Genomic DNA, 25,026 nt, shown 5'->3' on the forward strand with positions numbered 1-25,026 from the left:
TAAACATGCCGACAGACTGAAGGTTGCAAGTAACGAATTCTGCAGAATCTGTGAGGACGTCAGCCTTATACATGATTTATAGAAGCTCCTAGCATCTTCTAACTAGTCTCAGCTTCACATAGCCCGGCGCCAGAGGCTTCATTGACAGTGGCGATGGAGTCGTCGCTCCCTCATCGACACCGTGTCCGGTGCCTTCAGGACCGCCGAAACCGCCGCCTGAATGACGCAACACCCGTTTAGAAGCCTGTACGGTTCCCTTATTCCAAGGATCTTAATGAAGACTCCTGCTGCGGTGCACCCATCTAATTCAGACCTATCCTAGCCAGAGTCCCTCTTTCGGAGAACTACCCGTTTCTATCTACGGGCTTTGACCTCTTATCCCAAAATTCCACATACGATTCGTGACCTCGCAAATAGTTCGCTTTTCAACATTTAAGTCCTGGCTGAAGTGGCGAGCCAAGAGCCATCAGGATGCTTTTATGGCAAGACTTGACTTGGCTGAGACCTCTAATAATATGTGCAGTGATGACTTCGTTATGCTACGCAATTTAGGAATTTCATGTTGATGTTCAGCATATGGAAATTCTTCAACAAGTCTCGGAAAGAATATTGCCTTGAGCATCTTAGCTGCTAGTGAGGAAAAAGAAATCTGACTGCACTATTCTCCTTTGCTAGAATCCTGCCAATATTTCGAACATCGGATGCTAAAAGAGTGCCGGCTCAAATACCCGCCTTTTGTAATATGCAGGTTCTTTCACAATTCCGTCAGACTGGGTCCTGCTTTGGACGGCTTGGCGCTTCGGATGACATTTATAACTTCGTCCACGGTAAAGGACATCTGACTGCACGATTCTCCTTTGCTAGAATTCTGCCCATTATTCAAACATCGGATGCTAAAAGAGTGCCGGGTCAAATACCCGCCTCTTGTAATATGCAGGTTCTTCCTCAATTCCGTCAGGCTGGGTCCTGCTTTGGACGGATTGGCGCTTCGGATGACATTTATAACTTCGTCCACGGTAAAGGACATCTGACTGCACAATTCTCCTTTGCTCGAATCCCGCCCATTTTTTAAACTTCGGATGCTAAAAGAGTGCCGTGTCAGGTATCCGGCTGTTGTTATATGCAGATTCTTCCTCAATTCCGTCAGGCTGGGTCCTACTTTAGACGACTTGGCGTTTCGGATGGCATAACTAACTTTATCTACGGTAAATTGTGATGGTTGTTTATCGGTTCAGAGATCATGAATGGCACGATTGGCTCTCCTCTCCCTATCACTCTCAGAATGCTGTATAAATTGACCGTTAAAGAGTTTCTTGCATCTCTTCGGATTAGTCACTGCAATGTCGCCAAAGGGAATGAGGGCATATGCTCCCACAGTGATAGGTTCTATGCACCGGTACGACCTTACTCCCCAAAGAGGCATCGCTACTCTACCATGCAAGCATGAGTCTACAACAACAACTGAGGTACTATCATTGCTTCTGTCGGGTTTCGAGAGTTACTTGACAGTAGCCTACAGCTTATTAATAGTTCAAGCCACAAATTCTGTTTTTATTCGTTGGCCAGACTATTTATCTCGGGACTCTGTACCATAATTCTAGGATGATTATTATCGTGATAATGAATTCCATCACGCTCGTCGGCAATTTTCGGCCTCACAGGGATATTCGGTTTGTACAAAACTGCCAGGCAGGAATTTCTTCGCAGCAACAAACACATCTGGAGAAGGTGGAATTGTTTACTGAAACGGCACTAATATATTTCCCGAAGCTATTGTAATAGGCTTTCTTTTGATTGGTATTCTCTTTACAGAAATCTCAAAACGCCAAATTAAAGTCATTTCAGTTAGAGAAATTGGTAAAAAAAAACTTTAAAAACCTTAATCAGGTAGTTACAAATTATGGACCGAAATTAACATTTTTTTGCAAGGAGAGCTCGAAATGCTGAACTTTAGACAATTCGTTTGGATGATATGGCCAAAATCTTCACAATACCTAAATTCATGCGGTTCTCTTGTATGGAGGCTTCACCAAAAAGTGAATCAATGTGGTCCATTTTCAATACCAAACCAAAGCTCACGAAGGTTGGTTTGGCTTAAGTTTGGCACCGAAAGGTTGTATTTTGGACTCAGCTGCGGACATTAGGTTTGGTTTGTTTGAAAAAGGCAGTACAGATTATTTATCCGCCCACAACACAATAGACATACACCTAAGCCAGCCATCTGCTTGTTGTGCGCTTGTAGTACCGGAAAGTCACCTCGAAAAATTTCTGTCGGGAATACAGATTTCGTGAAATACATTTTTCGAGGTGACTGCTAACAAAATCCCCCGTTCCCATTCAAGTTTGTTATCGTATCGAAAATCAGGCATTTACATTGGCAATGTTACAACGCCTCATCGTTTTCCTTACATGTACTACATACGCTGTCACTTGCCGCATTTATTCTGCATAGGTACGCCCACCAATTCGTTTTATCCCGCTATGCGATTGAAAGCGAAACTCCTCTCTACTCCCCTTTTTATACTCGTTGTTGCTGTAGCTGTGTGTTGAACACTGAGGCGGCGGCAGCCCTTGCTGATGAAGGACTCCATCGAGTCAATCCGGTACGTACAACCGCCTGCCTTGGGATTGCGTGTAAACCCCATCGTTTATACGTAATCCTATTGCCATCGCAGAACAGAGATTAGCATGTCCGCCTATGACGCTGAGCACCTGGGTTCGAATCCTAGGTGAACATCAGAAAAAATTTTCAGCTGTGGTTATCGCCTCCCAAGCTGGCGCCATTCGTGAGGAACTATGCCATTTGAAACAAGTAAGAGTGTGCTAAGTTCGGCCGGGGCGAATCTTATATACCCTCCACCATGGAAAGCATTTGTCGAGTTCTTTGCGCGGTTTCTCTTTTCAGGCAAACAAAGACTAATGAATAAGAACTGTTATGCTATTGGAGGTGCATCAATTTATAGTCCGATTCAGATCATAAATGAATTGAATGCTATACATTGTAGAAGTTATTGTGTAATATTTCAGTCCATTCGGATAAGAATTGCGCCTTGTAGGGGCTCAAGAAGTAAACTCGTAAGATCAGTTTATATGGGAACTGTATCAAGCTATAGATCGATTCAGACCATGTTTCATATGTATATTGAAGGTCATAAGAGAAGCCGTTGTACTAAATTTCAGCCATCTTGGATAATAACTGCGCCCTCTAGAGGCTCAAGAAGTCAAGATCCCATTTGGGTTTATATGACAGCTATGTCAGGTTATGTACCGATTTGCTCCATACTAATCACAGTATTGTTGGAAGTCATAATAAAACACCCCATGCAAAATTTCAGCCAAATCGGATGAGAATTGCGTCCTCTAGCGGCTCAAGAAGTCAAGATCCAAGATCGGTTTATATGGCAGCTATACCAGATTATTAACCGATTTAAACCACACTTAGCACAGTGGTTGGCATCAAATCATTGGTTGACACACAAACACTACGTGCAAAATTACAGCTAAATCGGATAAGAATTGCACCCTCTAAAAGTTGAAGAATTCAAGATCGGTTTATATGGCAGCTATATCCGGTTATGAACCGATTTTAACCATACCTAGCGCAGTTACTGGAAGACACATCAAAGCACCACGTGCAAAATTTCAGTCAAATCGGACGAGAATTACGCCCTCTATAGGCTCAAGAAGTCAATACCCAAGATCGGTTTATATGACAGCTATATCAAATCATGGACCGATTTGGCCCATTTACAATCCCAACCGACCTACACTAATTAAAAGTATTTGTGCAAAATTTCAAGCGCCTAACTTTACTCCTTCGAAAGTTAGCGTGCTTTCGACAGACAGACGGACGGACGGACATGGCTAGATCGACTTAAAATGTCATAACGATCAAGAATATATATACTTTATGGGGTCTTAGACGCATCACCATCCTATGGTGGAGGGTATAAAAATGGTATGGCAGCCATGTAGAAACTTTTCCTTAAAGAGGTTTCGCACTGCGGCACGCCGTTCGGACTCGTTTATGAAATGAAGACCTTTTTTTATTCTGGAGCTTAAATTTGAATCGGATAGCACTCATTGATATGTAAGAAGTTTGCCCCTGTTCCTTAATGGAATGTTCATGGGCTTCACTCCTTCATTACACAGAAAGTGGTGGGTATTCAAAGTTCGGTTCGGTCAAACACAATGCTATTTTTCTCGGTTTTATGTCATGTAGTGATCTCTTGAGGTGATATAAGTTGTAAAAACCGAGGAAAAACCTCTATAAACCAGTTAAAAAAAGTACCACCAGATATTTTATATAAACAGTTCACTGCACACATATATACTACTCTCGTACATATTTCTACCCTTTCGATTCTATCCTTAATATGCACAATGTTCTCAAACAACAATTAAACGAAATGTGATGTAGCATCCTGGCTTTTTTCTGACTTCTTTAGAAACCCCCTACTTGCCACTCTCTTATACTATGAACACAATTTCGTTTTCTTTTACGATTATTTATTTATTTTCTTTTCTACAAAGGAATAATTTTGAAAATCGAGACATTTTATTTAGCAATGGGCAAAACATTGTAAAAAATCTATTTTCAAATTAAATGTTCTTAAATTTTCTATAAACTATCTTTTCTTAAGAAAATATCTAATTTTGTTATTTTTGTCATAAGTTATATGAAATTCCTAATTTATTAGATGTCTATAAAACATTAAACACATGTTTTTTTATTTTCTTTTATTTTTATGTAAAACAAAAAAAAAAAAACAAAAACCAAAATCTCGCTTTTATTTTATATGTTTTTTTTTATAAACAACCAATTTCTATACGACCTGAAACATTTTCTTGCTGCTGTATAAATGTATGTTTTCTATGCGACAATCAAACGAATCAAATTCAAATGTGAAAAACATAATCCGTAATCCATACAAACCAAAATCGTGTCCTTACTTTGTGCTGTATGTGTGTCTTCTTACTGTGTCACGCTGTCCAATATGCCTTGATTGATGTCATCATCATCATCATTATCACCGTGACCGTCGTCTGATCTGTTATGTAAATGTTTGTGTGTGTGTGTCCAACAAATTATGCGTATCTATGTATCCCATATTCGAATACAAATTCGAAAAAAATGCCATCATGAAATGGAAACGAATTTTTCGTGCATCGACCATCACCATTATTTGCCTTGCCTTTTGCCTGCCTTGCCTTGATTTCTTTTACCGCTGCTTGAAAATATCAAAAAAAAAAACCTCTTGGTTCAAATGCGAATTTGTACAAAATCAACCAATAAAGCTTCCCGTGGTGGTTTAGCTAATCGTCAATTACCATCTGGCACTAATTCCAATACCAGTTCGAGTGCATCGAATGCAACAACCGCTGTAACAATAGCCGCTGGCAACAGTACTAACAACTTATCGAGGCGCACTTTGAGTAACAGCAGCTCGGACTGTGCCCTGGACGACTGCGACGATGAAGGAGGTGCGCTACAGACAGCAGCGGCGGCGGCGGCAATGGCCTCCGGTCTAATGGGTAACACCAACAATACTAACAACCATAATCATCATGCTCACAACAACACCAACACGAGTGCGTCCAATCATGAACTTAACCTTTCCAATGGTATCCATCATCATCCAAGTAATCTCATAAATAATGGCCACCATCTTAACAATGCAATTAGCCTGGGTGGTAGTAGTCTCGCTGGTCTCGGTAATGGTGTTGGTAATGGTAGCACCAGTGGTGGTGGCGGCGGCGGCGGCAGTGTCATAGCCGGTACCACCACTGCCATATTGCTTAATTCCACCTCCTCCTCATCGGCATCCTCGGCTAATTCACGCGAACAGCAAATCAATCAGTTGTACGCCCAGGTTCATAAAGATCATAAGACATCTGCTTCGCATACCGGTCTGCCGGGACTCTTCAAAAGCTCTCTGGGCTCGCCCGGGGAGGCCACATTGATAACAACCACCAATACAACAACAAATACAGCTAGCCCCAATGATTTCCATCGTGGTGGCATGACAACCTTCGGTACTAGTAATCGTGATCTCAATAGTTCGTATGATTCAATTTTAGGCTCAAATGACAAGCTATCCGAAAATGAGCACTCATCGGATAATTGGATGTATCCCAGCCGACGACGCGTGGGTCCCACGGGCGCTATTATAAGTGGCAAGATACCACCCACCTCATTTACGGAACAACTAAATCAGGCATTATCGGAAAGAGAAAGGTAAGTGTACTCCAAGGTACTGCATAAAATCGATTTTTTTTAATGTTTTATGGGTTTGTAAATACATATTCTAACAGATTACATGAAAAGCTAAAACTTCATCAGAGTACAATGTTTTTTAAATTTAAAATTACTTCCTTTTTTTAGTTTGGATTTTATATATTTCGTTAAAACCGACCTTTATTACCAGGAACAGGCAGGAGGTACTAGATATTACCTTTGTATCGGAATATATAAGTGGAAGAATATGCGACTGGGAAGGGTTGGATGACCACAGCTTCTCGATCATCGTTATATATTAGTTTTAGCCTTGGAGAAAATACTGAAGTAGTGGTCCCTCGGCTAAACAGAAGAAAGGCGGATTGGGATAAATTTCGGCACAAATTCTGCACCCTATCCCTTCTAGACTAGAAAAGGAAGTGGAAACTACGGAGTATATAGACATAGTGGTCAAGCGGATCACGAAGGTCCTGAATGACTCGCTTGTATCAGCATGTCGTAGTGCCAAGCCAAGGGACAAACAGCGACCGCCATGGTGGACCCAGAGCTGGTTGGTCTAAGGAAGAACTACAGAAAACTCTTCAACAGAGCGAAAGCCACAAGAGCACCAAACGATTAAATTTTGCCCATGAACATTCCACTAAGGAACAGGGGCAAACTTCTCACATATCAATGAGTGTAGTCCGATTCAAGTTTAAGCTCAATGATAAGGTGCCTACTTTTTATAGCCGAGTCCGAACGGCGTGCCGCAGTGCGACACCTCTTTGGAGAGAAGTTCTACATGGCATAGTACCTTACAAATGTTGCCAGCATTAGGAGGGGAAAACCACCGCTGAAAATTTCTTCTGATGGTCTCGCCAGGATTCGAACCCTGGCGTTCAGCGTCATAGGCGGACATGCTAACCTCTGCGCACCAAACGATTGGGACATCTATAAGGCTGAGCTAAGAAAATATAAAGGCGAGCTGAGAAAGGCTCAGAACAAATCCTGGGCGCAATTCTGTAGCTCCGTGGAGGATACATCTGAGGCCTCTAGGCTAAGGGAGATTCGGTCCTCGAGACCTATTACGGTGGAGTATATTCAGAAGTCAGAGAATGTTTGGACAATGTCTAGTGAGGAAACACTAGAACTAGTCGTTGATACACACTTCCCGGGATATTCTCCAACGGACAACGTGGCGCCAGAAGAGGTTGTCACTGATATGCATTCGTCGGAGGCCATTAGGGAAATTGTGTCTGAGCCTTTAGGCAAAAAGTAGTTTCGACTCCTTTAAGTCGCCAGGCCCTGATGATGTATCACCGGTTGAATTACAAGCAGTGTCTGATAAACAGGTTTCCTGGCATAGAGAGATATATTCTGCATGTATCAGAATGTCATATATACCTGTGGGATGAATGAAAATGACCTTCGAGTCCCTCGTCCGAAAGCAAGAAAACTTTGCCACACGAAGGCGAAAGTTTTTCGTCCTATTAATTTGTCGTCCTTTATGCGGAAGACTCTTTAGAGGTTGATAGAATCATTTCTTAAAGCGCCACTTAGACTTGAACGCAAATTTTAATGTCATATTTGGGGGTGGGCGACCTCCCATTACTTGGACCTAAGGTTTTCTGCCATATTTGTAATCTACTGCCTAATACTTTTCATTTGAGTTCCATATTGATATTACCTTGGAATATATCTGTTTAGAGGAGTTTTGGGGTTAGGGGCCCGCTGTATACTTGGACCCAAATTTTAATACCATATTCGTTTCCTGGTCTCCAATACCTTACACTTGATACCCTTGTTGTGCCCATCGGACAACTTTCGGATATGGGTGCCGTTTTTGGGGTAAGGAGAGGGTCCGCCTCCACCCGATATCTAAAAATTATATAGCCTATGTTTCCTTCCAGACAAACGGACACAATCTAGGAAATTTTAAGAAAATCTGTTCAGCCAAGTACCATATAGTCATAATGGGTCTAATGGCGTTTTTGAGCAGTGGGGTGACCTCCTAAACTTCGATCTGATTTTGTATGCCAGATTCGAAATCTATTCCCGAATACCTTTTATTTGAACCCCATATAGAAATGAACGTCCAATATGTCTGTTTGGGGGAGTTTTGGGGTTGGGGCGGCTCGACGGGTACTTAGACTCAAATTTTAATACCATATTCGTATTCTACTCTCCATTTGATCTATCTTTCTACCTTTCATTTGATACCTATATTGTCCCGATCGGTCCACTTTTGATTTTGGGTGGTGTTTTTGGCATAAGGGGGAGGGTCCGTCCCCCTTCCGATACCGAAAAACTGTATTGCCTATGTTGCCTTCCAGACCAACCTACACAATATACGAAAATTTCAAGAAAATCGGTTCTGCCGTTTTTCAGTATATACGTAACAAACCAACCGAGACCCATATATCCGTGATGGGCTAATGTGCCCATTTTGGTCGTTTTTGTGGGGGTGGGGTGACCCCCTATACTTCGACATGAATTTGTACGCCAGATTAGTTATCTACTCCCGCATACTTTTCATTTGATACCCATATTGTCCTTATCTGTCCACTTTAGATTTTGGGTGGTGTTTTTGTGGGTAACGGTGGAGGGTCTGCCGCCCCCTTCCGTTATAAATAATTATAAAGCCTATTCCTACTTCCTGACCATATTCGTAATCTACTTCCGAATACCTTTAATTTGAGTCCCATATTGTCGTGATTGTCAAATAAAACTATTTTAAGGAGTTTTGGGGTTGGGGCGGCCCCCCAGGTACTTGGACCCAACTTTTAATATGAAATTCGTACTCTACTCTTGAATTCCTTTTGAATTTGAATCCCATATTGTCATGATCGGTCCACTTTTATTTTTAGGTAGTACTTTTGGGGTAAAGGTGCGCGGACCCTCCCCCACCTCTCGATATTTAAAAATTATATAGCCTATGTTTCCTTCCAGACCAAACTACACAATCTGTGCAAATTTCAATGTAATCGGTTCAGCCGTTTTTGAGTGTATACGGATCAAACAAACAAACAAAAATTGAATTTTATATATAAGATTATGTATTTCCATTGTATTGTAAAAAGTTTGATTAATTTTCTTATATTCCCCATATTTGTTTTCAGACGTTTGGGTGATGGTTCATCACGACATTCCAGCGATGATTACACTGAAATAAACAAATCCCAATCGGCGGCGGCTATAAATTGCAAAACGCTAATTAACGAAATACGACAAGCTGTAAATGAGGCTCAACCAAAAGGTGACACATACTGTTACTTTTTTCTAAGCAAATTAAGCAATCAAAAAAAAAAAAAAAACCAAAAAAATGCAATCAATCAGCCAAAAACACATTTTATAAAACCACCTCAATGCAACCAAATGCAAGAAAATTAAAAAAAAAAAAATATAATTTCAATGTTGAATCAAGCAATCAGCACTAGAAAAACTGAAATCGATACCAAACTAAAAAAAAAACCACAAATACCACCCTACCATTCCAAATAACCCTCCACATATCACATATCACTTCTAACCCACTGACCCAGCCTGAATTGCAATTGACCACAAACCCTCTCCAGTAGTGATCCCCTAATTAAGCAATTCCCATGGCATCGAAATAAAAATCGTTTTTTTATCATTTAATATTTAGTTTAGTTTCTCTGACTTTATTTGCTAATTTCCAAATCGACCAAAGTAAAAGAAAAAACACATGCACTCACACAAATCTAACGCGCTCCTCATTGAAAATTGTTGTCTGATTTGTTACCTTTATTGGTGTTGTAATTTGTGTAATCAATTAATTCATTAATCGAAAAATGCCTGCATTTACTAAACGTTTAACCTCTTGCCAAAAGTCCTTACCACCTGTCTCCACTCTCTGTGGTGGAGCAAGGATGTGAAGGAGTATTTGTTTTTATTGTTGTTGTCCATCATAAGTGCTATTTATTTGCTGTTTGGTATTCAGTATTCCATAGATCCACTATACTACAATACATAATCATGAAATTCTAGACTAACAAATGATGTTTATATTGAATTATCTTTATTCTCTTCCATCTCTTTGTCTGTTTTTTCTCTTGTCTGTTGTTCTCTCTCGCTCTCTCCCATTTAATCGAATTCTATGACATGCCTTCTCTGCCTATGTAACATGAAATGGTGTGGTAATTGAATACTAACCTGATTTTATAATTCAAAATTACTATATCTTCAACTTTTACCCTGCCTTGAAATCGTTAAAGTTAAACAAGTTATTCCTCAATCTTTATCTCCGCCTGGTACAGTGCCATGGCAACAGCAGCAGCATTCAGTATCGACACATAGCAATGGCCCCCCATCACCGACCAGTATGTCCTCCGGCTGTTCATCGCCTGGTTATTCTCCCAGTCGGGGGTTGGATTTATCTGGCTCTAGTTCGAGTTTCTCCGATCGTAAGGCAGCTGTTTACAATTATAAAGGAGGACCCGTTCATGAATGGACCAAAGAACAGGTGAGCATTTTTATCTCCATTTCAGTTCCCTAAAAAGGAAAATAATATGATTAAAAATCTAATACAGAAGCTCAATGTCTAAAAAACTTGACCATTTAGTTACAACGGCCTACAAGATAAATGTTGACGAAAACGTGGACCTCATAAGTCGGAAAAATTTAACTGCCGCGATTCAGGGGACAAAGCTGAACGGCACCTGCCGGCAACATAGTTGTCACTAGGGATCTAAAGTGAAATTGATATGTCGATTTTTCGACTTTTTCTGATAAACAAAAAGTTGACTTTTTGACGTTTTCTGATTATCAAAAAGTCGAATTTTTGACTTTTTCTGATAATCAAAAAATTTTTCGACTTTTTTGGATTACCAAATAGTCGATTTTTCGACTGTTCAAAAGTGGACTTTTCGACTTTTTTCGATTATCAAAAAGTTGACTTTTTTCGATTATCAAAAAGTTGACTTTTTTGGGCTTTGAGACTTTTTCATTATAAACATTTGATTTCTAAATTGTAAAGTCGATTGAATTGGTTAGTCGGGTACTGAAAGACCTTGTCTCCAGCTTTACTCCGGTGGATCAGAGGCTAGCCACAATCCGCACAAAAAAGCCAAATTCTTCAACATCAGCCTTATTTGTGACCATGCCCCGACGGAAGACAAAGACGAGCAGACCAAGGATATTTTCTACGAGCACCTAGAGAGAGAATATGACCGCTGCCCCGCCCATCATATTAAAATCGTTGTGGGAGATTTTAATGCGAAGATAGGGAAAGAAGACATTTTTGGTCCAACAGTCGGAAATTTTAGCCTCCACGAGATAACGTCTAGTAATGGGTTGAGGCTGATTGATTTCGCCGCGGCAAAAAACATGGTAGTTAGTAGCACCAGATTTCAACATAAAAATATTCACAAAGCCACATGGCTATCACCCGATCAAAACACGAGAAACCAAATTGATCACGTTGTGATAGATGGAAGGCATTCATACAACGTGTTAGATGTACGATCTATCCGTGAAGCGCACTCGTTTGAACATGGCGAGGAAAGTACGATCTGACACTGCACGGAAGCTGGACATTGAAAAGCTGCAGACACAACAAATGGCAGCGACATACTCCACTCGACTGACCCAACTGCTTGATGAAAACACTCCTTGTTCCGATGATATAATGGCGCAGTGGCAAACTATTGCCCATTCCATGGAAAATACCGCAAAATCCGTGCTTGGGTACCGGAAGCCTCCTCCAAGAAACCCATGGTACGACCAAGAGTGTAAAGATGCTACTGAAGCCAAGAATGCGGCATATAGAGCAACCCTGCAATCAGTAGTAACGCGCCGGATGAAGGAGAGGTATCGGGAAAAAAGGAGAGAGGAGAAACGTCTATTCCGCAGAAAGAAAAACGAAATGGAAAGACGTGAGTGTGAGCGAATTGAGACGTACAGGAGTCAGAATGAAGTCCGGAAATTCTACCAAAGAATTGAACATCAAACCGATGGCTTTGTGCAGGCACATCCTCCTGCAGAGACAAAGGAGGAAATCTGGTAACTGACACAGATAACATGCTGAGGATATGGAAAGAACATTTTACCCAACTCCCAGTGTCCGACGTTGACGTCGAAGAGGATACCGCAGAACCAAGCTCTGATGATTGTATAGCATGTTTACCTCCTAGTCAGAATGAGGTCCAAGTAGCAGTGACCCGACTAAAGAACAACAAGGCAGCAGAAGCTGACGGGTAACCCGCTGAGCTGCTTAAGACCGGAGGCGACACGCTGATAAGGCGTATGCATCAACTCTGCGCAATTTGGCTAGAATAACGCATACCAGATGATTGGAACCTCAGCATACAATGTCCCGTACACAAGAAAGGAGACAAGACGAAATGTGCCAACTACAGAGGAATAAGTCTCCTCTCCATCGCATACAAGATACTGTCGAGCGTACTGTGTGAAAGACTTAAACCTAAAATCAATGAGATAATTGGGCCCTATCAATGCGGCCTAGAGATGGTAAATCCACCCTGGACCAGATATTCACACTGCGCCAAATCCTGGAAAATACCCGAGAAGAACAAATCAACGCCTATCATCTCTTTGTTGACTACAAAGCCGCTTTCGATACTCCTTTACGTTCAAAGATATTTCATGCCATGTCTGAGTTAGGTATCCCTGCAAAATTAATAAGACTCTGCAGGATGACACTTGCTGATACGCGTTCCTCAGTAAGAATAGGAAAGAATCTCTCCGAACCATTTAATACCAAACGAGGTTTCAGACAAGGAGACAGCCTATCATGTGATCTCTTTAATATCCTGTTGGAGAATATTATACGAGATGCAGATGTGAATAGATATGGCACACTAATCACAAGAGAATACATGCTACTCGCCTATGCCGACGACATCGATATCATAGGTCGGTCACCGGAATGAGTAACTGCAGCCTTTGAAAGAATCGAATGAGAGTCAGTGAAAATGGGTCTGACAGTATATGGAGATAAGACGAAATGGATGGATTCAACTCCCACAACGCCTTGTACAACCGAGCAGATAAAGAAAATGGAGAAAGTTGGGAACCACAACTTTGAGACAGCCAGTAACTTTATCTACCTCGGCACCGCCGTAACCGAAACGAATGACACCAATTTTGGGATTAAGCGAAGAATAATACTGGCTAACAGATGCTACTTTGGACTGAGTTTAGAAACAAGGTCACCTCTCGACAGACGCAGATTATATTATACAACCCGTGCTGTTATATGGTTCTGAAGCATGGGTACTTGTGAAAGCAGATGAGGCAGTACTTGGAGTATTTGAGAGAAAGATTCTTCGTAAAATATATGGACCAGTTTGCGACAATGAAGCATATAGGCGACGTATGAACCGCGCATCAAAATACAACGGCTGCGTTGGCCATGTTGTCAGAATGGATGAGAAAGCTCCAGCAAAGAAGTCTTTTGAAGCAAACACGGTGGTACACGCAAACCAGGAAGACCAAAAGCCCGATGGTAAGATCAAGTAGTGAGAGACACCTCGAAACTTGGTGTCAGAGATTTTAGAATGAGCGCAGAAGATCGAGTCGCTTGAAACGCTATTCTACGTTCGGCTAGTGTAACAAAGATTCTGTCATAGCCAATTAAAGTAAGTAAAGTAAAGTCGATTGAAGCAATGGATTTGAATACCCGTTTTTGCTTGGCATGCCCACACGATTTTTGTTTTATTGGTTTTTATAAAAATTCAATAATTCGTATACTTAAACTTATGTCATTTTGATGCCTCGTTAAGGCCTGGTTATGCTCTCGTAATCACACCGTAAATGTAGGAAAACGTGTCAGCTATTTTGTTTTACTTTATGAAAACACTTGCAAACGATTACCAAACGTCTGCCGACCGTAATCGGAAAGTAGAATTCATTAATAACAAAATTTTTAAACGATTATAAGCTCCACATCAGTTGAAACTCTGAGCTCCAATTTGTTTGGTGTTCATCGTCATTACGAGAAGCTCACTTGAGAGCTAACGGGCGTGTCCACAGGTTGCGAATAGTGGAATGCTTCGTATAGGAAGTAGCTGCAAATGCAGTCGCGGACAGTCAGCGGTATTGAGTGGAGAGTCTCAGTGAGAGGCCGGGCGGCAACGGCATATCAAGTACCTGTGATACTCGATATGCCGATACTCGATAAGGCGATCTATTGACGTCTTTAAATAACCAATGACCATAAAGTTCCCGCGGCGATCGTTCGTATGAACCGGAAAGAGCTTGCTATTGGAGCTTGAACAGAAACAACAACTGATTTAGAAAACTGTAAATCCCTTCCCAGAATTTCTTTTGCGTCTATCGTTATGGCACATAGCTCTGCCTAAAATGTTGTGTGTGTCGTAGTTTGGCTCCAATCCAGTCCCTTTCTCCTGAAAGCCACCTCAGTCTGCCCAACGCATCGTTAGTGTCCAAAAGGCAACCTTGGCCGTATTCTGTCTCCCCGTTCGGTTCAGGGCGGTGACAGTCGACCCATCTCCTCGTTGTTAAGTGGCCTCTCAATATTCAAGAAGGCAGTCTTCGCGTACTCCATCAGTTGGAGAAGCATCTCAACTTCTCGCATCACTCCATGGAGGGCCGTCTTCTCCGACCTGCCCTTGAGTTATGCCTGAAGTTCTCCACCGCCAGACGCTCCCTCACCATCAAGCCTTTTTATACCCACCACCGAAGGATGGGGGTATATTAATTTTGTCATTCCGTTTGCAACACATCGAAATATTCATTTCCGACCCTATAAAGTATATATATTCTTGATCAGCGTGAAAATCTAAGACGATCTAGACATGTCCGTCCGTCTGTCCGTCTGTCTGTTGAAATCACGCTACAGTCTTTAAAAATTGAGATATTGAGCTGAAATTTTGCACAGATTCTTTTTTTGTCCATAAGCAGGTTAAGTTCGAAGATGGGCTATATCGGACTATATCTTGATATAGCCCCCATATAGACCGATCCGCCGATTTAGGGTCTTAGGCCCATAAAAGCCACATTTATTATCCGATTTTGCTGAAATTTAAGACAGTGAGTTGCGTTGGGCCCTTCGATATCCTTCGTCAATTTGGTTCAGATCGGTCCAAATTTGGATATAGCTGCCATATAGACCGATCCTCAGATTTAGGGTCTTAGGACCATAAAAGCCACATTTTATATCCGATTTAGATGAAATTTGGCACAGTGAGTTGTGTTAGACCCTTCAACATTCTTCGTCAATTTGGCCCAGATCGGTCCAGATTTGGATATAGCTGCCATATAGACCGATCCTCCGATTTATGGTCTTACGCCCACAAAAGCCACATTTATTATCCGATTTTGCTGAAATTTGGGACAGTGAGTTGCGTTGAGCCCTTCGACATCCTTCGTCAATTTGGCCCAGATCGGTCCAAATTTGGATATAGCTGCCATATAGACCGATCCTCCGATTTATGGTCTTAGGCCCATAAAAGCCACATTTATTATCCGATTTTGCTGAAATTAGGGACTGTGATTTGCCTTAGGCCCTTCGATATCTTTCTTCTATTTGGCCCTGATCGGTTCAGATTTGGATATAGCTGCCATATAGACCGATCTCTCGATTTAAAGTTTTGGGCCCATAAAAAGCGCATTTATTGTCCGATGTCGCCGAAATTTGGGACAATGACTTGTGTTGGGCTCTTCGATATTTGTCTTCAATTTGGCTCAGATCGGTCCAGATTTCGATATAGCTGCCATATAGACCGATCTCTCGGTTGAACAATGACTTGTACTCATAAGCATTTGGTCTAAATCGGATGATATCTATAGAGCTGCTATGGGGCATAAGGTATGCATTTTTCATTGGATTTTGACGAAATGTGGTTCACATATATACCCGAGGTGGTGGGTATCCAAAGTTCGGCCCGGCCGAACTTAACGCCTTCTTACTTGTTTTTTAATTGTTTTGTTTGAAATATCAAATGCTACGTTTTGTAATAAGCATAAATTACATTAACAATACATTTGTTCTACATGTACACTACATTTACGGGAGCATAACCAGGCCTTTACTCTGGTCCCAAAATTTCGAATAAGAAGCGAAATGCTTTTCTCTTTCCATCAATTCCATTCGTTACTGATCGAAAGGCTACCGTTTGTTTTGTGCCTTAATTGGAGGGCTGAATTCTTAGGGCACCACTTACTTTTAGTTGTTGATTTCACGAAAGCTTGATCGGGACTCTCTCATGTTGTTGTTGTAGCAGTTTGTTGTGTTCTATCTTTTGTCTGCTTTATTCTGTTGAGTGTCAAGATTCAGGCACTCTGAGACTAAGATGGTGTGCGTCCACAGGGATCTGGGTCTGAGTCGAGTGGGTCTGGCTGGAGAGTTAAACTGGTGAAGTGTATTGTGCGATCCCTGGTTACAATTGTGTTATACATCTTGCACGTCAGCTTCAATCCTTGCTCTGTAGGAGTTGAGGCGGCTGCATCTGCCGGAACGTAATGGAGCCAGAACTACTTTGGTTTGCCGGGGGAGGTCAATTTCCTCAGATGCAACTGGAGGCAGCCGTTCTCCAACGATGACATTCACCCCGTAGCTATTTAACGCATCTGCTACCGTGTCTGCATGAATGTTGTCTAGACCCGCTTTATATACCGCTTGATCTAGAGGTTCTCTCTTGTAGCGCTGAAGTTCACGCTCCAGATCATGAAGATGCACCATCAGGTTTCTGGCCGGTGAAAATTATGATGATGGATGGCCTTTGCGACAACAGCCCAATAGGTATTGCTTAGACAGCATGTAGTTATGTCTTCGCACGGGTAGGATCTTTGTGTCCTGGTGGAGGTGGTCCACGTGAGGACTGAGAAGACAGTCCGTCGCAGTTCGAAGAGCGGCATTCTGACAGCGGCAAAGCTGACGAGACCACACTGACACTGCATAATTGACAACGGACCGGCCAATTGCTTTGTACACAGAAAAAAAATATTTGATAAAACTTTCATAAAATTTTTATCGATATTTTGGTGATAAAAAAATTTGTAAAATTGACAAATGTGGATAAAATTTTGTGTCACTTTTTGTAGATGTTTGATAAAATGTTTTGATGAATTGGAGTAATATTTTATCAATATCAAGTTTTGATAAATTTTTTGTTAATGTGTATCAATGTTAAAATATCTTTTATAAGTGTCTAGTTCTATTATATTTTTATAAATGGATAGTGCGGCCTAAAATTTAGAAATTGGGCAAATAAATAAAATATATTATCAATATTTGATAAACATTCTTGATAAAAATAATATCAGAATTTTTTTGATGTCTTTTTTTCTGTGTACATGGTCAACAAGGTTTCTTCGTCAGCACCCCAAGTGCTGCCAAGTGACTTGAGGACCTTGTTTCTACTTTTGACTTTATCGCAAATTGCGAGAGAGAGAATTTGTAAGAGCAGTCAAATGTGACACCAAGTATTTTGGGACACTTGATGCTCGGAAATGTCACTCCCTCGACCAACACCTTTAGCTCCCTACGCACCTCATGCGTGTATGTTATGAATGACGTAGCTAAAGATTTGGTGACAGATATCTTCAGATTTCTTGCAGCGAAATAAGAGCCAAGTTCGTTGAGGTAGACGTTCAACCTATATCAGATGTCATCAATCGGTGGGGGACCTGATGCCATGATCGTACAATCGTTCGCATATGAAACAATCTCTATGCCATCCAGAGGGGGTGGAATGGAATATAGGTAGAGGTTAGACAGTGCCGGAGATATCAACCCGCCTTGGAGAATTCCCTGTTTCACTCTACGTTGTTTGATTTCTTATTCCTAAATTTCACAAACGACTGGCGGCCACACAGATAATTCATGACCCAGCATTTCCGGCCTGGCTGGAGGGACCTGTTTCGGATGTCCTCAAATAGTTTGGCATGGCTGACCGTGTTGAATGCCTTCGATAGATGCAGTGCCACGAGGACCGTTCTATCACATGGCCTGGGCTAATTCAAGCCATGGCAAATGTGTGCAGTGATGACATGCAAAGCATTTGTTGTGCTATGCAGTCTTCGAAATTTCTATTGATACTCGGCGAATGGAAATTCTCCTACGAGGCTCGGGAGGAGTAATGCCTCAAGCGTTTTGGCTACTGGTGACAGTAGGGAGATCGGTCTGTACGACTCCCCCAAACTCGGATCCTTTCCAGGCATCAGTAACGGAATCACTCTGCCCATTTTCCAGACATTGGGAACTATGAGAGTGTTCAAAGGCAGGTTGAGGACAGTAGTAAGGTACTCAATTCCAGGTAAATCCAGATTCTTCAGCATCAGTGTAGAGATTCCGTCGCCTTGGAAGATTTGGCGCCACGGATGTCATTCGTAACTTCGCCCACGTTAAATTGTGATGGGTGTTCTTCGGCTCGGAGATCACGGATACGACGAATGGCTCTCCTCCAAACCCTGTCGCTCTCGGAATGCACAATAACTCGACGGTTGAACAACCCACGGTTTTGTCGCCAAAAGTGACTGATGTCCTATCATCCCATCTACCGGTGTTCGAGAGTCACTTAACAGTAGACCACAGCTTGCCTTAACTGACACCTAAGTTATATTGCTCCAAGTGTTCCAGACACAAATTCCCTGTTCATTTCCAGATACAGCTCGCTGATTCTAGGGTTAGTAGTGCAACGAATCCCTTTACGCTCGTCTGCGAGTACCACTGCCTGCGCCGGGAAATTGGGCCGCTCTTGGGGTATTCGACTGACTGGTATAAAGCGAGCGGCTGCTGCGTTAATGATGTCTCGGAATTTCATTTCATTTATTCCTTTATAATCAAAAGCACAATATTGGCCAAAATCGATTACAGAGACTTATAAATATAAGGAAGACATTTATAATTATAATTCATGGAATTTCCTTTATTGCAACATTTCTCAAAATCGGACGAATACATATATGGGAGCTACATCTAAATCTGAACCGATTTCGATCAAACATCTTAGATATTGTGGTGGTCGTCGAGGAAAGCGTTGTGCAAAATATGGCAATATTAGTCAATAAATGCGCTCGCTGTGACGCTAGAAGTTGTCAATAAATGCGCTTGCTGTGACTTGAAAAGTTAAAATCGGGCGATATACATACATACATGGCAGGTATATCTAAATCTGAACTGATTTCTATGAAATTCACCAGTAATGTCGAGAGTCAAGAGAAAGTCCGTCGTACCAAATTTCGAGAGAGTCTATTAACAAATTACCATTTTATTGCATTATTACTGCAAATCAGACGAACGTATATATAGGAGCTATATTCAAATCTGAACCGATTTTTTTCCAATTTCCAATAGGCTACGTTTCTAGGCCGAAAACGATGCCTGTACCAAATTTTAAGACGATCGATGAAAACTGTGACCTGTACTTTGTATACAAATTAACATGGACAGACGCTCAGACAGACAGACAGACATAGTTGAGTCGAGTGCTGAGACCCATATCAATAGGTCTATCTGTCATCCTTCTGGGTGTTACAAACAAATGCATTAAGTTATAATTTATAATACCCTGTACCACCCCGGCACCGAATAGCTGTGAGCACCACACAGGCTGGAACATTGAGGTCCGATCTATGTGCTGTTCATTGCTTAGCTGCAAGCTACGGGGCGCGTCCACAGGTTGCGGATAGTGGAATGCTCCATACGGAGTAGTTGCAACGGCAGTAGCGGACAATCAGCGGTATCGATCGGAGAGTCTCAGTGAGAAGCCGAGCGGTACCACAAATACTGAGTGCCTATGGTGCTCGATATGACAAAGCGAGTTATTGACGCATTTAAATTACTACTTGTTCCCGCGGCGATTGGTCCTTTGGACCGGAACAAGCTTGCTCCCCCACAGGAGCTTGACGAGGATAGTCACCTCCACATGAAAATGTGTCTACAACAACAACAACTACACCACTGTATAAAAAGGACAAACACGTACACTGAGGGTATAAAAAGGACAAACACGTACACTGAGGCGGCAGCCCTTGCCAATGAAGGATTTCATCGGGTCAATCGTAGAATCTATAAGTCATCTTCGGTCCCCTGCTCCATTGGTATTACAACGGAGGAAAATGTCTAAATAAGCCTAATTGCAGACTGTCACTAAAACTTTACTAGGTAAAGTTTTGGTATGGAGAATTGGGAATGGGAAAATTTTCTTTTTTGTTTTTATACTCACCACCATAGGATGGGGGTATACTAATCTAGGCATTCCGTTTGTTTCACTTTGAAATATTCGTCCAAGACCTCATAAAGTATATATATTCATTATCGTCTCGACGTTCTGGGTCGATCTAGCCATGTCCATCCGTCCGTCTGTCGAAATTGCAATAGCGGTCGAACGTGTAAAGCTAACTGTTTGAAATTTTGCACAGATGCTTACTGCAAATGGGCCATATCGGTTGAGATTTAGATATAGCTCACATATAAACTGACCTCCCGATTCGAATTTTTGAGCCCCTGGATGCCGCAATTTTTGTCCGATTTGGCTAAAAGTTTGTAGATTGTGTTCTGTAATGACTTCTAACAATCGTGCGAAGTACAGTCCAAACGGGTCTAGAACCTGATATAGCTCCCATTTAAATCGATATCCTGAATCTACTTCTTGAGCCCTTAAAAGCCGCAAATTTTATCCGATTCAGCTGAAATTTTGCGTTTAGTGTTCCCTTATGACATCCAGGCAAGTACGGTCCAAAATTTGTCTATAACCTGATATGTCTCCCATATAAACCGATCTTCCGATTTGATTTCTTGAGCCCTTACATGCGGTGTTCTGATACGACTTTCAACAACTGCGCCGAGTTCGGTCCAAATCGGGCTATAACCTGATATAGCTCTCATAGAAATCGGTCTCGTGATCATCCTAGAAGCTTTCATTTTTGCTGGTTTGACAGAAATTTGGTATGTACAATAAACGTATGCCCTTGAACTAAATTAGGTTAGGTTGAAAAGAGGGTGCAGATATTAATCCAGCCCATGCCACTATGGACATACACCTAAGTAATCAGCTTGTTGTGCGCTCTAAAAACTATAAAGTAACCTCTAAAAAGAAAATTTTTAGTTGGGAATTTTGCGTTAAGTTGGTTCATGTCTGATATTGTGTCTCCACCTAAGTACCGGTAGCTGTTGGACGCGAAAGCCAACGCCCCATCACCTTCCCCGCATGCCCTACACATGCTATCACTTGCCGCACCGACTTTACATAAGTCAGCTCGTAGTCCTATGTGTCCCGTTATGATACCAATAGCTATACTGACCTCCTTCTTGCTTCCTTTCAGTAATAGCCTCGTCTTCTCACGATCTAGATCCCCCATAGGATTTTCGCCGTCCTACCGACCGTTTCGTTGTTGGAACAGCGTAGACGTTCGTCGCCCGCGCCCTTAACTCGGACTGCATCGACCCGAAAGACTTCGGGTTAACCAAGCAGTCGTCTGGCCTTCACCTCCAAATCATCTGCCCTTTCATTCCCCCTATCTCATTTTTGGCCTGGCACCCAAACGATGCGGATTTTGCTATCCTCAGAGAAAGCGTTAATCTCCTTCTTACACTGCAAGACTGTCCTGGTTGTAATTACCCTTATGGCAATTTTACTGTCGGTAAAGATGTTCACAATCGACGCCCTCGCGTTAGCACCACACCACTTCACGCATTCCGTGATCGCCCGGATCTCCGCCTGCAGGACCGTATTATGGTCAGGCGGTCTAAAACAGTTCTCAATGTAAATCCCCAGGCCCACTGTGTCCTCTAGCTTTGATCCATCCGTGTAACATGATCTTCCAGATAACAATACTAGTCATGACTGTCATCGGCACAGTCAACCCAAGACTGTGCCGATGACAGCAGTGCCTCGCACTCGACTTCAAGGTTCACCTCAGGTATCCGATTGGAAACCTCTTCCCTTCCTTTCATGTCTCCTATTATCGGCTCGATTTTACCGCGATGGTATGAGCTGCTCCCATCCTCAATCCATTCTCCCCTAGCCTTAAGTCTAATAGCCGCAGTGGCTGCCTCACACTTAATCTGTATGTCAATGGGTCGGAGATCTAGAACAGTCTACAGTGCCCTAGTGGGCGAGGTCCTCATCGCTCCGCCTATGCCAAGACAACATATTCTCTGAACCTGTTGTATGGTCGTTATGTTGCACTTTTTCTCCATAGCAGTCCACCAAACGACTGAAGCGTAAGTAAGTATTGGTTGGTCTAATCACGCTCCTGTAGAGCTAGTGGACTATTCTCGGATTCAGGCCCCATTTCGAGCCTACGGCCCGTCTACATAGTGCCTAACATCTGTGAGCCTTCTCAGTACGCTTCTGAATGTGACACTTCCAATTCAGTTTCATGTCCAAGATCACACCTTGTCAGATATCGAAATCGAACTAAATTTAGTTTGTATACATTTTTTTTGCAGAATCCATGGTGGTGGGTTCCCAAGATTCGGCATGGCCGAACTTTGCACCCACAAGGGTGCGCAAAAATGTTTGCTTAAGTTTCATACTTTTTTACTTTGCTCTTCCAATCTATCAATTTTTTTTTCTTTTTAGGTGGGCCATTGGCTGTTGGGCATTGAAATGGAACGCTATATCCCTGTCTTCAAGGAGCACAATGTCGAGGGCGGTGCTTTGTTATCGTTAGATTCGAAAGACTTAAAGACGCTGGGTGTGACCGGCGATGATAAACATCGTTTGAAACGACGTCTCAAAGATCTCAAAGCCAGCATTGAAAAGGAGCGCAAGGATCAAGAGCGTGAAAGACGGGAACGAGAAAAGGCCATACGTAAGGCGGAGAAGAAGGCGGCCAAAAAGAAATAAATAGCAAATTACGAGGAAGGAAGTCGCGTCGACAAGAATAACAAACTCAACACAAGATATAACAACCAACAAATTTTAAAACTAAACAAAAAAAAAAAAAAAAAACAAAAAAATTTCTAAGCTAATTTAATATAGTAATAGTTTTTTTTTTAATATTATTATTATTAATATAGATACGTACATTCGTATATACATACATACATGCATATATAAATATACATACATAATTTATTCAATAAGCTCTACCAAAAATTTAAAACTAAAACCCAAAAATAAGAACAAGAAGAAGAAGAAGAAGCAACAGTAAAAGCTACAAAACTTAGCAAAAACAAAACACAAAAATCGATTTAAAAACTCACAATTTACCATTAAAGGAGAGAATCCCAAAAAAAAAGAACACGCAGGAGTTTTTTGTTTTTGTTTCAATTATTTAATAAATGAATTATAATTTATTGCAATTATTTATTAATTTATAAAATTAATAATCGATAAGCATTTTAGGTGTAATTCATGATTTTTTTTTTTTGTATTAAAACTAGTTGCATACATACATACATTTTACTTAAAACAATTTGTTTAGACTTAGACAAAACCATGTCCTCATCATTGTAGCAGATCACAATCCTCAAATTTCATAACATACTCTAGTATTCTTTGGGAATAAGCGGTAGATGAGCCAAACAGAACGTTTGTTGTAATGCCGGAGGCAGTTGAGAAATTATTTTACCTTTCGATGGGCAATAGAGTTTGTCTTGCAGTGAAAAGAAAGAAGGTGGATATAAGATATTTAAAATTTAGAATAAATGATAGGCTGTCGTGGAGATTTTGTGCTGTTTAAATAAAATATACAGAGTTTTGAGAATAATTTCAAATTAAAGAAGTACGTTAGGTGTTGCATTGTAAAATACAATAAAATCCTTAGCTCTGAAGATTAATTTTTCAAAACTATTTTTGGTCGAAAGGGAAAGTAAAACCTATAGCACATCGTGTTTTCCCAATAAGTCGTGCTTATATACCGCGATCAATCCTGGATCACTCCTGGCCAAGGACAGCTTTCCCTCTACACAACAACAACACATTATAGCTTGCAAGTGAAGCCACAAGGACCGTTAGGCAATATCATGTGACATGTAGATTTTCATTCGAAATTAAAGTCATCAACCATTGTCTCTATGAATAATTTACTCTGCTCCGCCTATAATTTATAGTAAGGACTCTTATCGCATATTGGGTCTCACAATATCACATCTTTTTTTTCTTATACACAATTACTTCTATCATTTGTATACAATATCAATATTTTTTTATGTAAATGTATTCATTATTTATAATCAAAATTCTTGGATTAATTGTTTTATATTATTTTTTATCACATGTGTTGCAATTTTTCTCTATTATTTCTTTATTAATTTTAATATTTTTGTTTTGTTTTAATGATTAAGTGTTGTTTTACAAAAAAAAGAAAGAAAATAATTAAAATGAAAAGGAAACAGAAACAGAAAGAAACCCAATTTTTTATTAGACTTTGTTTTTTATTCAACTCTCAGAAAGAACTGACTGATTTTTAATTAGCTGTTACCTAGAATGACTAATAATAATTATAACTACACTACACTACACGAAATAATATTCAATATAACAACAATATATTCAGCAAAACCTGGACTAATGCATACATACGTTCTTTTATACAAAAAAAAAAATGAATTGACAATGATGTGAGAAATTTTTTTTCAACATTTTAAAATTGAACCCAAAAATGAATATCATTCCGAAAATCATACACAAAAGCTAGAAGAGCAAAAAAAAATATCCAATACCGTTTGGTTGTACGTACGTACATACAAAAAAAAAAAATAAAAATCGGTTTCAATCACGAAATTAATTGATCCAGTCAATTCTTTAATTGAAACTGGTACAATCGCGAAAATCATAACATCAATCAGGGTTTTTGAGAAAGGTAATTGAAAAATTTTCAATTAATAAACTTGCATATTCAATTTAAAAAAT

General features: G+C 40.9%; 1 protein-coding gene across 5 annotated transcripts in view; it reads left to right on the top strand.

Annotated features, from left to right (window-relative positions):
- Positions 1 to 23,234, top strand: part of LOC106081526 (uncharacterized) — a 397,017-nt gene extending 373,783 nt beyond the window's left edge. For 2 of the 5 annotated variants that reach the window (XM_059360555.1, XM_059360556.1), the window contains 4 exons: positions 5,299 to 6,238; positions 9,337 to 9,473; positions 10,495 to 10,700; positions 22,750 to 23,234. In XM_059360555.1, the coding sequence (XP_059216538.1) occupies positions 5,299 to 6,238; positions 9,337 to 9,473; positions 10,495 to 10,700; positions 22,750 to 23,016 (1,550 nt within the window). In that variant the 3' untranslated portion in view covers positions 23,017 to 23,234. Of the gene's footprint in view, positions 1 to 5,298; positions 6,239 to 9,336; positions 9,474 to 10,452; positions 10,701 to 22,749 lie in introns of all 5 variants that reach the window. The other 3 variants (XM_059360552.1, XM_059360553.1, XM_059360554.1) reach the window with 3 other exon arrangements.
- The last annotated feature ends 1,792 nt before the right edge of the window (positions 23,235 to 25,026 follow it).

Source organism: Stomoxys calcitrans, chromosome 1 (genome assembly GCF_963082655.1).
Source record: "Stomoxys calcitrans chromosome 1, idStoCalc2.1, whole genome shotgun sequence".
Lineage (NCBI taxonomy): Eukaryota > Metazoa > Arthropoda > Insecta > Diptera > Muscidae > Stomoxys > Stomoxys calcitrans.